General features: G+C 42.9%; 1 protein-coding gene across 5 annotated transcripts in view; it reads left to right on the forward strand.

The window, feature by feature from the left end:
* The window catches only part of EPSTI1 (epithelial stromal interaction 1), a 99785-nt gene that overhangs the window by 14895 nt on the left and 67340 nt on the right, over nt 1–17550 (forward strand). For all 5 annotated transcript variants that reach the window (XM_025263031.3, XM_044926841.2, XM_025263032.3 and 2 more), the window contains exons 2-5: nt 4811–4869; nt 6673–6756; nt 10664–10737; nt 11549–11632. In XM_025263031.3, the coding sequence (XP_025118816.3) occupies nt 4811–4869; nt 6673–6756; nt 10664–10737; nt 11549–11632 (301 nt within the window). The remainder of the gene's footprint in view (nt 1–4810; nt 4870–6672; nt 6757–10663; nt 10738–11548; nt 11633–17550) is intronic.

Genomic DNA, 17550 nt, shown 5'->3' on the forward strand with positions numbered 1-17550 from the left:
AACCAACATGGAAAACCATATCTAGAAATTAAACATCCAGTGCCTTTGTATAGTTTTATTTATTTCTTTTTGGCCATGCTGGGTCTTCGTTGTCGTGCAGGCTTTTTCTCTAGTTGCGGTGCGTGGGCTTCTTGTCATGGCTTCTCTCGTTGGGCTCTGGATCCACAGGCTTCGGGAGTTGCAGCTCATGGGCTTAGTTGCTCCGAGGCATGTGGGATCTTCCCGGACCAGGGATCGAACCTGTGTCTTCCGCATTAGCAGGTGGATTACTTACCACTGAGCCACCAGGGAAACCCCTATCCACTACGTTTGATTAGCCAAAAAATTTTTTGTTGTTTCAGTTTCCCCCAAAGGTAAGATTTTCTTAAACTATGAAAACCTCAAGCCAACTTTTTATAGGACAGTAAACTTTGTGTCTACTGTTCTGCTTTATCTGTTTGTAATGTAATCTCTTTCTGAATTTTTGCTTGTGATTACATTCCTTTTTCAGTCAAATTGGTGTTGTTCCTAATTAGAAATTTAAATTACATCTGCTGTGGTTTATACACACCAGGGGATATATTTATGTAATACTTTTATCCAGCCCAGATATTCTTCATAACTTCAACAAAACATTTTTTTCATAGAGTGCTTATTGATGAGACCTTATTAAAAACATGCAAGAATGTACACCAGAGAGACAGTGGTATGGCTTAGGAGAGATCTCACAAGGCAAAGAATTCTTAAATATATATATTTTAATGGTACAGAAAAACATTTTCCCCTTGTCACATGCTAATCTTTATACGTTCTCCCTTAGTATATCTCATGGATGTGGGCTGTTGGAAAGTGAGAATAATCTTACAAATGGAGATGTTTCATTAAATTTCAATGAGGTAATTAAGGAAACTCATTTTCAAAGATATACATTTATTTCAGTGGCTTTTGAATGTTGCTTAATCAGGAAATGACTGGAATACTAAATATAGTTAGGTTGGGCTTGTCTTCATCAGCAGCTTTGAGAGTCAGGCTGTTGAAAGGGATGACATGGAGGTTAAAACAGTGGAGGCCCTTGCTGTGGGTGGAAACTAATTGGCTGAAAACATGAATAAGTTATACTTGTTATTCATGTCAAGGAAAAGCCAAGAGAGCAGGGATGAATATTTGTGTCTCCCCAGGCATTAGGCTGTGCCACAGGATATTAAAAAATAAAAAGCCAATCCTTAAACTTAAGCACCTCTTCCTACAGGAAGGAAGAGGGATAGAGGCTTCATTACTTGGCCAATGCTTTCTTCTGAATATTATGTTTCAGCTTTGACATTTTCAGCCAATAAAATACTGCTAAGAAGGTTGCTAAGGAATTCTTTAACATAAAATATTTATTACTGGGACCACTGTCCTTGAGCCCAGGGTTATGTTTAAATGTTTTCAGTTAAAAGCTTCTGATTTCAAGGCTGCTGCTGCTGCTGCTGCTAAGTCGCTTCAGTCGTGTCTGACTCTGTGCGACCCCATAGACGGCGGCCCACCAGGCTTCCCCATCCCTGGGATTCTCCAGGCAAGAACACTGGAGTGGGTTGCCATTTCCTTTTCCAATGCATGAAAGTGAAAAGTGAAAGTGAAATCACTCAGTTGTGTCTGACTCTTCGTGACCCTATGGACTGCAGCCTACCAGGCTCCTCCACCCATAGGATTTTCCAGGCAAGAGTACTGGAGTGGGGTGCCATTGCCTTCTCCGGATTTCAAGGCTAGAGAATTCTTTTCTCATGGCCCTGTTCTGAGTTTGGGTACTTGTCAGCTACCTATGTTGGCCATAGATTGACCATAGTCTTATTTAATCCTAAGACTAAAGATTGTATGTGATGTTGTCATGCTGCTGCTAAGTCCCTTCAGTCGTGTCCGACTCTGTGCGACCCCATAGACGGCAGCCCACCAGGCTCCCCTGTCCCTGGGATTCTCCAGGCAAGAATGTTGTCATACTTAAACTTAATTAGATTAGATACTATAGAATAAAATCTTTTATAAACTGTTTTTTCCTTTTCAAACCTTTCCTGAAAATTTCATAAGAGAGATTCATGGAATTTGGAAAATTCTCTATGAAGCTTCTCAGCAAACATCCTTGTGGTCTGCTCTGATGGTTTCATGAATTGTTCCTAAGTGTGCATGCTCAATCACTCAACTGTGTCCAACTCTTTATGACCCCATGGACTGTAGCCCTCCAGGCTCCTCTGTCCTTGGGATTCTCCAGGCAAGAATACCAGAGTGAGTGAGCTGCCATTTCCTTCTCCAGGGGATCTTCCTGATCCAGGAGTCAAACCAGAGTCTCTTATAAGTCTCCTGCACTGGCAGGTGTAAGCTCTGTAAAGGGGTTGTGTCTGTTTTTTTGGTATCTCTCCTCTCTCCTCATAAGCCCCTAACACACAAGACCATAGTGGGTGCTGAGTTACATTTACTTCCTTTGTTTGGAAGTCTATCAAGAGGCCGAAGTTAAGGACAGTCATATTTGATGTTTTCTACTTTGAGATGAATATTTACCTCCAGACACCCCCCTGGTTTAAGTCAAAAGTGCTAGGTTTGAGTCTCAACACAATTGCTTAAAAAAACCTTATGATTTTTGGCATATGATTTAACCTCTATGTCTTTATCAGTATTTATGAATCCTTCAATTCCCTTTTGGGGCTTCCCAGGTGGCTTAGTTTGGTAAAGAATCCGCCTGCCAATGCAGGAGCTTCAGGAGACGTGATTTCAACCCCTGGGCCAGGAAGATCCCCTGGAGGATGAAATGGCAACCCACTCCAGTGTTCTTGCCTGGGAAATTTCACGGAGAGAGAAGAGCCTGGTGGGCCACAGTCCATAGGGTCGCAAAGAGACACGACTGAGCATGCACACACAATTCCCTTTTAGTCCAAGTATTTGAAGACAGCTTGATTAATCTACATCCCTGCTTCTCAAAGTGTGGTCCCCAGGTCCAGAACATCATCATCATCATCATCATCTGGGAATTGTTAAAAAGGCAAGTTAGAGGCTCCTCCCTCCCCCACATACCGGTTGAATCAGAAACTCAACATTTTATAAACCCTCCAGGTGATTCCGATGCATGTTAAAGAACTATTGATTTGCAGTGTAGTCAAACCCCTGGTATGTTGAGAAGCTCCATACCACCATGTGAGGGGACCCTGAGGCTTCTGCAGTCATTTCTTCCTTGGCATTTAAATCCAGCACCTCATGTTTCATCTTTAAGGCCCTGCAGAATGGCTCACTGTTGCCTCATATTCAAGTCTGCAGGTATGAACTGCAGCTCTCAAGCTTCTATCAAGGGTGGCCACTTGAGGAGTGAAAAATCTTTCTGAGGGTGAACAAAAAATATGCAATGGACAAGGGATTAATTTCCAGCGGCGGCCTCTAATTTTGTATTCATCACGTTCTACGTATGTGAGGCTACACAGGCAACGTCTGCTGATATCCGTTAGGTAGTTGGGCATCCAGCAGCCACATTTGCATGCAGAGGGGGTCACACACTCCCGTGTACAAGTCTAAAATTAAAGCGCAGTTTGAAGCTAGCTGAAGGCTCACTGCTAGGAAAATAATGAGATAAGGAAGAAATGGCTTCTGTTAATCAGCACTTTTGGCCTCTACTGTTCAATCTTTGCTAATTTGTCCTTTGAAACAGTACAGTCTGTGTTGGACGGAGACTTCTAAGAGTATCTGGGATTTTTTTTTAAAGGTCGACATTTATAAGCCGATTGTATTTATCCGTAACATTTCCCCTCACACTGTACCCATATGTGTGCTGCAGTCGGTTGCCGTGTTATATTTTTGCTGTATGAAGTAGTCATACTTTTGTGGGATTACATGCATCATGACAAAGAAGAGCCCCCGCAGCACAGACTCACAGACTGGGGTCTGTGGTATCATTTCAATTCAGTCCACATTCATCAAGCAGCTACTTTGTGCCAGGGGCTGGGCATATACAGATCAATCAAGCGGAATTTCTGCCTGCAAAAGCTCACAATGTTTGAACAACTCCTTGTATCTCAGTGTTGAATATTTTTGCCTAAATGAAGTTTCCCCTAATTCCCACTCCCTCCCCACCCGCTCATCCTGTGGCCAGTGAACTGAAGTGACTCTTGGCTTCTCTGAGCTCCTGATTATGCTCAACCTGTGTCCCCAGGAGAATGAGGGGCCCAGTGGACCCCTGCCTGGAAGTCAAAGCCCCAAAACCCAAGACTGTGGCCATCTGGCCACTCAAATGGGTCGTTAAGAAGAGGTGTCTGCATTGCAAATGGCCCCTACACCCAGTTTGCAGCAATGAAAAAGGAGCGTGCCCTGTATTCCCAGTGTGGGTGACATGGGAGAATGGCAGACATCTCAAGTGGATGTGCCCGTGAGGGCCACGGGGAGGAACAGTGGAGTCCTACGGTTTACCGAGAGCTAATGGTGAAGTAGTCACTTGTCAGGCTTCACCAACTGCTCTGTATTTCCATATTGGGCCATGTGTTCTTGTTTTACTTTGACAACTAGATTGTAAGCTCCTGGAGAACACGGGTCTTTAGAGGATGATTATTTTACATAGTACCTATTTGATGGCGATGATCATAAATACAGTACATTATCACAAAGAATATCTGGTGGCTTATATGCATTAATAATTTCTCATGGGGACTTCCCTGGTGGTCCAGTGTCTAAGACTCTGTGCTCCCAATGCAGGGAGCCTGGGTTTGATCCCTGATCAAGGAACTAGATCCCACATGCTGCAACTAAGTTCTGATGTAGCCAAATAAATATTTAAAAAAAAAAATTCTCCTGGTAATTGATTTTTTTCTCTTCTTTCTAGCACAGGTGCATATACCTTGGTAGCACCAAATGAGAAACGAAGAAATGAGATACAACAGAGTATGTATATTATTTAACACTCAAAATACTGCTCATTTTCTTAGTAGAATTGGCTTGCATTGGTCTGAAGAATTTTTAGTTTCTGATCTGTATAGACTCACTGGAGCTCATTTTTTTCCTTTTTAAGTTTTGGCAGTTTTAATTATACCTTTTAAAACTATTTTATTGTTAATGCTTCTAAATTTCTTTCTCTATGCTAATAGCAGAACTCATTGCATAATCATAAATCTGAGGTTTCTATTGCAATTAAACAATTTCACACCTATTGCCAAAAGACCTATCAAGTTCCTGCAAAATTGGGCTTACTTCAGATATCTTTACAGGACTAGGAACACTTTTGAAAGGGACAAGTGATACATGAAATAGATTATAAAATAATCTGTCTTTTTCCTGGAACTGTCCCATTCCTTCTTAATGGAATTTTCCTTTAGTTTCTGTGCTCCTGTAATTTTGTAACCAACAGAGTCTAACCTCAGCTGTTTTTATTGGTGACTTCACGTTCCTTCTCTAGATTATAAGCCCTTTGAGGACAGGGCTACATCTTGCTTGTTTTTGTGCTCCTTATACCTAGCGGACATACAACACGATTAACGTCGTGTTAATGTTACGGTAAAATAAGGGCTGCTGTTTAAAGAGACAGCATTAATATTTTCGAGTTAGGAGGAGAACTAAAGTTCATTTCATTCACAAAGAAGTTTCTGAGGCTTGTTCCAGTCAGCTGTGGGGCTAGCACTGAGATCTTGTGCTCTCCATTCCTGGTCTTCCTAGGAAATTTGATTTTGTAATGACTGATGACCATAAGGACACAGCAGGAAGGCAGCTCTCTAACGGTCTCCACTGGACGAGTAGCCTCCTGGGTGGCATATCTGAGTCTGTGCAGAGTATGACCGTCACAGTTGCGCAGGCATGGTGACTGTGGGTACTGCCTGCAGTGGACCTGTGGAATCCCAGAGATTCTGGCATCTTACACGTTTTTTGTTTAAATGGTTAACAGGAATTTAAGCTTCAGTGTGGTCTGGATTTTTGAGATGTTTCAGAAGTTTTTTTTTTCTCTAATAATTAAAAAATATAAATGGATGTTTGAAATAATCACGTCTCGTGAGAAACCTTGGAAAAAACAGAACTAGTATCTCTGGCGCCCCCTGCTGCCAGTCAGTGTATACGTGGGGAGTTGGGCACTGCTCCACAGGGAGTAGGCTCGGCTCAGTGGGCCCAGGTAGTAGGAATTGGAGAGCCCTCATTCCTCACGGCTACAGTAATCTTGGGGAATATCTAAAATGCAGCAGATACAGGCATCGGAATTCTACGGGGGCTTATGTTTACTGTGTGTGCAAAGTTCTTATTGCCATATGAATGTTTTGCATATACCCTATAGGAAACTTTTAACATTAAATGATGTGCCCTTGGTCGCTTCAGTCGTGTCCAACTCTCTGCGACCCTATGGACCACGGCCTGCCAGGCTCTTCTGTCCATGGAATTCTCTGGGCAAGAATACTGGAGTGGGTTGCCATTTCCTTCTCCAGGATTAAATGATGTAGGGTTTGAAAAATGCCAGGATGCGAGGAAGAACTAAACTTCTTTATTTAGCAGGAGTTTATGTTGTTTTCACATTTGTACTTCTGTGCCAGCTCTTGGAGAGAAAGTGCCTTATGGTGACCCCAAGGGGTTAGGACTGGGTGGTGGCTTCCTTTCCTGGATATCTCGCCCACTCATGCCTGCATGTAGTTAAATGTCCATCTCAAGGGAGCAGTTTCCTTTTCACACTCTAATAATTGATGATTTCACATTTCTCACCTGACTTAGTGGCTGCGAAAGAGCTGGAGGAGCTGGAAAGGTGGAAGAAACAACAAAGGGAGAAGTCCATTAACCTACCGCCCATGACGCTAGGTAAGCCAGCAAGCCAGTTGCTTGAATGCAGGAGGACAGGGCCGCCCTACGATCCGCTTAGCACCTTGCCCACATCTGTCTTTCGATGTCCGTTATAGGTCGTTGGGTCATTGTGCTGCTTGGAATGAAATGCATTTAAAGTCAAAACATACATTTAAAGTCAGAAGTATGCAGGTAAACCGTTGTTTCTGACTCTCTGCAAGTAGCAAACAGATGATGCCACAGTTATGGGGGAATAAGAAGATGGCTTAATTGCCAAATAATGTGCAGCCTCTTAGTTGATCAGCTCTGAAGAAATCTTACCTAGGGCGTTGCATATGCCCCGTCATAGCTTTTACTCCCATCCTGATTAGTGCTATCACACGCATATTAATCATGGCAGTTAACTGGTTATGGGAGAAAAAATTGGAGGGTCAATTCTGACAGTAAGATGTCAGTGGGCTGGGGACACGGGGTAGGTATAGAGATAATATCATCTGTGTTTTCACTTGCAAATAGAGACTTTGGGGCCTCTGGAGCACGCGGCAGTGTGATAAATTGCATGGGCTGCCTCTGCCCGGCATTTGACTCACTCACCAGGAAAGTCCTCTCATGCGAAGCATTCACATCCTCTCTCTGCCAGCAGCAGCTGGGAGCTTCAAGGGCTGGACGCGCAGTTCCCACAGGTTTAGTTCGCACAAATGTGGTAGAATCAGGGGCCACTGACTCTCACAGTAGTTTGCAAGAAGTACTTTTTCCAAGATGTCGGTAAAAATAAGCTCATTTGGTGATTGTGTACAAGCAATAGCATTATTGTTATCATCCCACTCTATTTCATGAATGGGGTTCATCTCATGTCACCTTTATGCTGAATAAGCTGCATTTGAGGGGTACAACCAGGAGGACAGCTCTGTCTTTCCTAACTGGCCCCCTCACACTAGCTATCTGGGTCTGTTTTTTTCCCCTATGTTCTTTGGATGAAATTAGATCTTTGTGGTCTTTCTCAAATAATAAAGTTGTCCAGCTAATTCTAGGCATAAAACAGTGTCTTTTCAGTAAGTTCAGCCCTAAATACTGGTCACGACTCTATTGCTAATAGAGATTAAAGCTTCTTCCCTGTTCCAGCCTGGGCCTGCTTTCCTTTTTTTGCCATGCCGCATGGCATGTGGGATCTAGTTTCCCCACTGGGGATCGAACCCCTGCCCTCTGCAGTGGAAGCATAGAGTCCTAACCACTAGACCACTAGGGAATTCCCAGCCTGGGCCTATTTTGGAGGGAAAGTTGGCAAAGGAAATGAGTGTGGCTGAATTTTTCTCCATTGACTCCTCGGTTTCTCTGTTGATTCCTCCTCCTGTGGGTCAAAGGAAGAAGAAGAGATTATGGTCTCTCTTGCACCGATACACATTTCCTCAAGTTTTGGGCTGTGTTTGCTGTGCATCTCAGCCCTGGGGTCCTTGAAGTTCTTCAGAGTCCCCCTTTTGCTCGCCATCCATCTCTCACCTGGCTTTCACTGATATAGAAGATACTTTTCTGCTGTTGGCTCCTGGTAGCTAGACTACCTTTGTAGAGCTCCATTGTGCCTATGGAGCTGTCCACAGGGGCAAGTCCCTTTTAAAGTGGCTTTAGATTGGCATCCTCTTTCATGACAACCAGACTGGGAGTATGGGAAACACTTGTGCACTCTTCCCATAGACTCTGGGAATACAGGCCATTTGCCCTGTGGCCACTTCTTCTTGATGACCAGTCTGAGTAACCACTTGAGGACAGCTGTGTGCCTTCTGGCACTGTCTTTCCTAAGCATGGGTCCCTCAGTCTTTTGGGGACACAGCTTGAGCTCTTCAAATGATTTTCATTAAATCTCTCTTACTCACATTGAAGATGTGAAGATTCTTCCCTCCCCAAACACATACTCAGAGAAGATGAAATCCACAAAGACATCTTTTCTCTGATTTCTACCTCCCTTTGACCTAGCTAACCTCTTTTATAGGCTGAAAGTAGTTGCCAATTAATGTTCCCCAAACTGGTTTTAAGTTACCCCCTTGCAGATCCTGCTTAGGGAGCCAAGCACTTGCCTTGGATATTTGGAGATGTTGGTGTCTATTGTCTTGTGGTCTTAAGCAAAAATTATCAGGAGTTCTGGTATTTGGTGTATCTAGGAATGGTCAACGAAAGAGGGCACAGTAGAAAAGAGTTCTGGGATGTATTAAACTTTGAGATGAGTTTTAAAGGAAAACCTGTAAGTGCTTAGACATCTGATTTTCTCCATTTTTAAAATTCTTAACTCCTCTATTTCTCCCTTAAAATGTTGGAATGGTTCTAGGAGATGCTAAAATTAGCTGTAACATTAGATAAAAGCTTCAATAGGCCTCACTGTTTCTTTCCTTAGGGCCAGTACCAAACAGGTATTATAGATCTTTTGGGACTCAGAAGTCTCTATGGTGTCTTTAACTGTTCAATTATAAAAACTATGATGAATGCAAATTGTTTTAATGCATCTTCTGTGTAGGTGAATCTTTCATAGAACTGACACTTTTAGTGACCAAAGCACCAGAGAATTATTTCAAAGGAATTTTAAAAATATGCACGCCAAGCTTGCATAAACACTGAGAACTCCCTGAACAGTAATTCTTAGATGATTGTCAAGCTGCAAGGATTTCTGGCCCCTGGTTGTTATAGGTTTAAGAGAGAGCAGACGAATAATCTAACATCCATATTTTTTCTCTTGAATACCTAAAGAAAGAACAATAAATAGTATGGACTGACCATTAATTTTACCTAGAATATTCCCATTGTACTTAAAAACTGGGTTATAAAGACTGTATACTTGTCTCATGGCAAGACCTCTCAGGATTTCCTGAGCTTTGCTACTTGAATACAGGGCAGTAGAATCAAAAGAAGAAAAACATTGGAAACATCATTGATTATCATCTTTATTGGGTTAAGAAATGGTCATACTCTAGCAGGAAGAATGTTCTAGAATTTCTGAAGCACTGTTTCTTATTTAGCATGGACCTTCATGTGTGGTTTCAGTCTATGTAAAAACTTGAGTACCTACATGATTGAAAAACCCTTGTAGCATTGTCCTCTTATTGGGGGAATGTGGCCTTATCTTTCTTTTATGCAATTACTGTTGTTTAATGTCTCACTTAAAAAAATTGGTTAAGTTACCGAATCAAATTTGGGTCTGCTTGCCCCTGTGCAGTAAAGCTGGTCTACTGACACTGCTTTGTGAGGTCAAGTGCAGTGTTTATTGTAAGGCATCAGCCAAGGAGTTGGAGACAAATAGTGCTTAGAAAACTTGAACTCCCCGATGGGTTTCAAGAAAGCATTTCTAAAGGCCGGGTGAGGGAGGGGTGTCACAGAGTATATGATCGGATTGTGCACAATTCTGACTGGTGGTTGGTGAGATCCTAGGACTGTATCACAGGGGTTAACATTATCAATCCTTAGGCTCCGGTGGGCTTGGGGGCTACATGCTGTAATCACAGAGTTAACTTCTTCCATTTTTAGCATCTATAAAACAACTCAGGAAAAGGTACATAAGATACTATATTATCTAGGTACTTCAGAGAGGAGCTAAAGTAGAGGATATGAGGATATAAGAGAAGATTCTATCCTGGGGTCTTCCTGAGGGGTCTTGCCCAGTTACAATTTCCCTCTTTTTTTTTTTTTTTTGAGATTCCTTAAGCTTGAGGATAACAGGTGTTGGACAAAAAAGGGAATAATGTTTTGGATGGAGAGGTTAATCATAAACTCAGCAGAGGAACTAGGTTTGAGGGGGACTCAATTTCAGTTAGGCCTTTATTTCCAGTGGTATGAAAATGTTAAAGAAACACGTGGTGTAGACTTATCATGTATTTAATTAGTCTTTGATGGCTGACATTTCAGTTTAACATTCACGTTTCACCTTTGTGACTTTTTTCCTTAGGGGGAAGCCAATCAGAGGCTGAAGTCAGGCAGAGACAACAGCTTCAACTGATACAATCTAAATACCAGAAGAAGGTCAGAATCCATCTCTTTTAGCTTAAATTTGGCACGAAATTAGAGTACCAGCACTTTCAAAATAACCATGAAATAACACAGTAACTTTACCAAAAAGCATAAAACCTTGAAACAAATTGCAAAAGAAAATATCAAAAATCAAAAAATCGAGATGTGAGAAGGGAAGGGATAAATACTGTGAATTCTCACCCAAGCTGTGTATCAGTCAGTGGGACCTTGATAAGGGAATTTCTCCCACCCCAACCCCAGTTTAAGTCTCTACTATGGTTTGAATATTCGATTCCAGGAGCACAGATTTGTTTACTACATTCCCGTCATGAAAGCATGGAGGTAGTACGAAAAAACCAATGATTTTTTTTTTTTTTTAACAAGGAACTCAGGTGTTTTTTTTTGGTTTTTGGTTGTATCATGCAGTTCCAACCAGGGATTGAACCTGTGTCCCTTGCACTGCAAGGCAGGCTCTTAACCACTGGACTGCCAAGGAAGTCCCTGAAGTCTGAGTTAAATACTAAGGAAAAATTATCTGCTCTTTCTTCTCCCTAACCTGGGCTGGTGGTGGGGGTGGTTTGGGGCCAGGGAAGACAGAGAAACAGATATCAAGGTAGAAACACAGAGAGATTTCATGGGCAGCAGATATAGCTTGACCATTTTTTGTGATCTAAGTAGCCTGCAGAACCAACCTATAATCATGGTATGCTATAGCACAAACAATAATACTGTAATTTGCCTTTCATCATAATTTTGTGTTCCAGGGGTTCAGGCGGAAAAATAGTAACTGCTTTTTGTCCTCTGTACTCTCAATACAATTTAGCTAAAAAGAGAAGAATGTGTAAGAATCAAGAAGGAAGCTGAAGAAGCTGAAGTTCAAAAAATGAGGGCAGCTCAGAGAGAGAAGGTAGGAACTGGAGAAGATGGTAAGCTAACATTTACCTAGGGCTTCTGATGTGCCAGGTTCCCACACTGTTCATATACAAAGTGTTTAATCCTCACAAGAGCCTGTGAAGTATGTAATATTCTTGGTGTCCAAGTTTGCAAATGGAACTGACAGTTCAGTCACTCAGGCGTGTCTGACTCTTTGTGACCCCATGGACAGAGGATCAGATAACTCGCCCAAGGACTCACAGCCAGTAAATAGAAGAAGTAGGATTCAAATCCATACTGACTGGTCTCAGAGCTAGTGTTATTTTTTTTTTTAAGTAATTTTATTTTCTTTATTGGCCGTACCGCATGGCATATGGGATCTTAGTTGCCCAACCAGGAATCAAACTCATGCCCCCTCCATTAGAAGCATGGAGTTTTAACCACGGGACCACTAGGGAAGACCCAGATCTGGAGTTCATTGTTTTCACACTCTCTCACCTTCTCAGGTGGGTGATCAAAAGAGTAGCTGTGTATTTGGCCAGAAGGCACAGCAACTAGTAACGATGGCCGCCAGTGGCACACCATCATGTTTATGTACAAATATTGAACTTTCCAGGCTAAATGTTAAATAGGTGAACATGTCTTTCTCACTGGTAAAAGAAAAAGCATGCATTTGCATTTCAGTATTAGTGATATGAACTATTTTAAATCTCAAAGTGATGTTTTTAGTTTTGATCTTCATTCTGGGGCTTGGGGGGAAAGTGTCTTGAAGATGCTCATTCACCAGAGAAGAAGAATGTACAGTTCTTCTGTCTTCCTCCTCCTCCTCCCATGCCCCATGAAGGCCTAAGCTGTCATAGGTTTTAAGTGTTGGAGGTTTGGGGGCAAGAGGTTGACTGATGATACTAGGGACCAAGTATGATATCTGCTGTATGTATAAGTCATGAAAACACAATTCTTTTTCCTGCTGTCTCTATCTCTTTTTATCTTTCTCTCTCTCTTGTTTTTTTCCTCTTAAAGATTGGGTGTTGGTCAAACTTAAACCTGGTTACCAAGCAATAGATATCTTTACTAGTTAGAGTTAACAAAGCCCAAAGCTGATGGCTTATAGAATGCACAAGAATGTGAGTCTTCTTTCGCCACGGAGCTCTTTACCTGGCTGGAGAGGTATATTTCTTGGAAGGTGTCCTCTTGTGTTGTGTGACCTTGGACAGGCCCCCACCCCTCTCTGAACTATTCCTGTAAAATGAGTCTGTAAGCTCCACCTCCTCTGTTCCTAAGGGCAGGAATATGTGTAGATACAGAAATGCTACATCTCTAGAGAGGTAGGCTCTGGGGTAGAGATAAGATTGGACATATACACAAGGAATTGAAACGCTGGTGGTATTAAAAAAAGAGTATAGGCACTTTGTTTACTAAATTTGATTCAGCAATTCACTTCCAAGTCATTGGCTATTACGCCTTCATTGAAAAGATTCTCAAAATAATTCTTTTTAAAACCTCTCTCTCTCTCTATTCTTCACTCTTTAGCATTCAAGGCCCCCCCACCGCCACCCCATTTCCTCCTTCAGAGTAAGGTTTACACTTCAGTCTCAGGATTGTAAAGGAGGTATTCCCTTTATAGCATAGTCTTTCTGCATTTCAGGTCGAACTCAGAAAATCATCAAATAATCACCGGGAACTAATTAAGAGGCTTGCAGATCCTGAAGAATTGTGTTGTGAATTCTTATCCTAAAAGCAATTTACTAGTCATTTAATGCCCATAATTGGCTGGCTTGTGGGTCATTTATAGCTTGTTTCTTCGTGGTTCAAATAATGTACTGTATACTGTTTAGAAATGTTAGTGGCCGAAACAGTTTTCATTAACACCGAGTGAAAGCAGCATTCCCTCCTTCTTAAGTTATGCCATGGCACTGGATGTACAGCAGCCGTTAACTACAGAAATCTGAACTGAATCGGCTTTTCTAAAATGACAGCTATAATGATTATTGGTGTAAATTTGTCTAAGAGTAAGAGATGGTGCGGAGAAGGCAATGGCACCCCACTCCAGTACTCTTGCCTGGAAAATCCCATGGATGGAGGAGCCTGGTGGGCTGCAGTCCATGGGGTCGCTAGGAGTCAGACATGACTGAGCGACTTCACTTTCACTTTTCACTTTCATGCATTGGAGAAGGCAATGGCAACCCGCTCCAGTGTTCTTGCCTGGAGAATCCCAGGGACGGGGGAGCCTGGTGGGCTGCTGTCTCTGGGGTTGCACAGAGTTGGACACGACTGAAGCGACTTAGCAGCAGCAGCAGCAGCAAGAGATGGTGAGAGAGAGTTGATGTATAGATCCTAGCCGTTCAAAACTCAGTTTTTGAACCAGCAGCCTTGGCATATCACTTATACAAATGCAGGAACTTCCCTGGTGGTCCATTGGTTAACAATCTGCCTTGCAATGGAGAGGACAAAGATTTGATCCCTGGTAGGATAATTAAGGGGCTTTCCTGGTAGCTCAGCAGTAAAGAATCTGCCTGCAATGCAGGAGACTTGGGTTCAGTCCCTGGGTCGAGAAGATCCTGTGGAGGAGGGGATGGGAACCCACTCCAGTATTGTTGCCTGGAGAATACCATGGACAGAGGAGCCTTGGTGGGCTGCAGTCCAGGGGGTTGCAAACAGTCGGACCCCACTGACGTAACTGAGCACGCACACAGGATAACTAAGATCCCATGTGCCACAGAGTAGCTGAGCCCGGGTGCCATAACTGGAGAGGCTGTTCACTGCAATGAAGATCCTGATGCTGCAACTAAGACCCGATGTAGCCAAAGAAATAAATATTTAAAAAAAAGAAATGCAGAATCTCAAACCCCACCCCAGACCTTCTGAAACAGAACTGGCATTTTAACAAGCTCCCCAGGTGATTCTCGTGCACATCCTGGTTTGAGGAGCCTTCATCTAAACTGCCTTGAGAGAGACAGGGCCGCCCACTCTGGCCCTTCCACAGACTTGATTTCTCTGGCTAATTGGCTCGGACTGCCACCCTGACCTAATTTTTCCTACTGTATATAAATCTGTGGCTTTCATAGTAAATGTGAGCCTATTTAGTAGCTTGTGTCAGATAAAAGAAAAATGGACATTAGCCATCTCGAAATGGCATGCTTCACATTGCCAGTGTGAAAATGGCCAAGGGAAGCGATAATGGCTGTGCTTATGGAGCATTTATTCTTTGAAATGCACAGCAGACACACACATGGACACCAGCGTACAAAACACCACCCTCCTCCCCAGGCACATGGCTGCTGTCCAGGAACGACAAGCCAAGGAGAATCCAAGCAGCCTGTTGCCTCCCGAGGACTTCCAGCTTGGCCCATGGTCTTAACACCCCCTTGACCTTTATTTTGTCCTCTCCCGGGAGGGCCACCAGACTTCCCAGGTGGCACTAGTGGTAAAGAACCTGTCTGCCAATGCAGGAGACGTAAGAGACATGGGTTGGGAAGATCCCCGGGAGGAGGGCGTGGCAACCCACTCCAGTATTCTTGCCTGGGAAATCACATGGACAGAGGAGCCTGGAGGGCTACAGTACATGGGGTTGCAAAGAGTCAGACACGACTGAAGTGACTTAGCACACATGCACGCAGGAGGGTCACCCAGGAACACCGGGTCTCTTTCTGATTGGTCACCACCTGTGTGTGAGTGAGGGGAGAGCAAACTGCATTCCCTGTATCTTTAACAAGCACAAAGGTATGCAAGGCAGCCAGTCCTTTAGCATCTGGTCACGTCGTTGGTGTCCGGGAGGAGTTACTCCTGTGGGCTCAGGGGCACTTAGGCGAGGGCACCGGGGTGCTTCAGGTAAGCTTGTATTCCCTATACTGGAGGATGTTGATGATGCGTGCTCCTCCAGTGGTGTGCTGGGACCTCCTTGTACTGGCTCATGACAGTGGATTGTTATGTTTTTATGAGTTAGATGACTTCATGTTGGTAGATTGAAACTGACCACAAGGGGGTATTTTGACCATTGGAATCAGTAAATGCTACAAATCAACCACCCCTCCCCTCCTTGCTAGAGCTACCTGTTAAATTTATCAGCACATCACTGCTTCACCCTAAAGGAAATAAGACCTCCCTCCCTCTCTCCCATTCTAAAACTAAGCCTCAGAGGGCTGGCGGGGGGCAAAGATTCTGTGAATTATCTGGCATGTTATGTATCTGATTTAAAAGTGGATTCCAGGCAGAATAATGCCCCCTCCCCTGCTCTTCCACATTCTAATCCCTAGAATTTAGGAAGATGTGATGTTACGTGGCAAAGAGGAATTCAGTTTGCAGGTGAAATTAGGTTACTAATCAACTTACATTCAAATAGGAAGAATAGCCCACATTATTCAGGTGGGTCTAGTGTAATCATGAGGTTCCTTAAATTGGGAAGAGGGACACAGAAAATTGAGAACATAAAGATATGGAGCTGCTGCTGCTGTTGCTGCTGCTGCTAAGTTGCTTCAGTCGTGTCCGACTCTGTGTGACCCCACAGACGGCAGCCCACCAGGCTCCCCCGTCCCTGGGGTTCTCCAGGCAAGAACACTGGATTGGGTTGCCATTTCCTTCTCCAATGTATGAAAGTGAAAAGTGAAAGTGAAGTTGCTCAGTCATGTCTGACTCTTTGTGACCCCATGGACTGCAGCCCACCAGGCTCCTCCATCCATGGGATTTTCCAGGCAAGAGTACTGGAGTGGGGTGCCATTGCCTTCTCCGAAAGATATGGAGCAGGAGAAAGATTTAGCCTGCCATTGTTGGCTTAAAGATAGAAGAAGGCCACTGGATAAGAGACTAAACCTGTAGGTAGGGGCTACAAAACCGTAACGTGGTACCCCTAACTCTACACTGACCAAATAGATGACTGGCACTTAGCACAGCAGGACGTACAAACAGATGTGATTTCTGGAAACAGAGTTCTTATCGTAGGGGTAGAAAGAAGTAAAGACTCAGCTGTAGTCTTTGGAGGGCACTCATTGCTAGCTACCTGAGAGCCTTGTGGGCATGACAGCTGGTACTGGAATCTGCTAGTTTCCCTCAACTTCAGGATATTATTTGAGCCCCATGAGACCCATTTTGGACTTCTGATCTCCAGAGCTGTAAGATTATTAACAAACATATTGTTTTTTTTTGTTGTTGTTTTTTTTTTTTTATTTTATTTTTAAACTTAACGTAACTGTATTAGATTTGCCAAATATCAAAATGAATCCGCCACAGGTATACATGTGTTCCCCATCCCCTTAAAACATATTGTTTTAAGCCACTAAGTTTATAGTTGGTACAGCACCAACAGAAAGCTAATACAATCCATGTGGTTATACAGTGTATTAATTTCTCTTCTTGGGAATCTATATGGAAGAGAAAATATTGCCAAAATATTAGTGCATCAGTAAAATAAAGTCCTTGAAAAAACAAACAACAGCATAACACCTGCAAGTACTTGCTTTGTCGCTGGATCTCAGTGTGGTAGACATGTTTTCAGGAATCGTCATAGCAAGCCTTTCACCCAAATGCAGTACCATGGAAATAAACCTCCACCACACTTTCCCCTCATAATCACATTGATGAATTAAGGCATCATTTGATTTTTTTTCCAGCCTTTCATAATGCCCACAAACTTAAAAAATAAAAATCTCCAAGTCCATGTCAAAGACCTCCTTTACCTCTTGGATTTATCTTAGTCTGCTTTTGATCAACACATGTTTGAAATAATATATAGTGCTATATAGTTTATGAATATTTTCATTCGATTCTCTCAACTTCTTAGAGCATCAGGACATCAGAGAGGGCAAGAAACCAGCCAGAAATCTGAGTGGCAAATGAAACCTTTCTTTGCTCTTTCCAATAAACTGTAAAGTCATAAAGCTGATGAAGTTATGTGGAGCCCTAGAGGTCATGGTATTTTTTATAGACATTGAAAAACATAATTAGTTTTAATGCTAAAAG

Source organism: Bubalus bubalis, chromosome 13, assembly GCF_019923935.1.
Source record: "Bubalus bubalis isolate 160015118507 breed Murrah chromosome 13, NDDB_SH_1, whole genome shotgun sequence".
Lineage (NCBI taxonomy): Eukaryota > Metazoa > Chordata > Mammalia > Artiodactyla > Bovidae > Bubalus > Bubalus bubalis.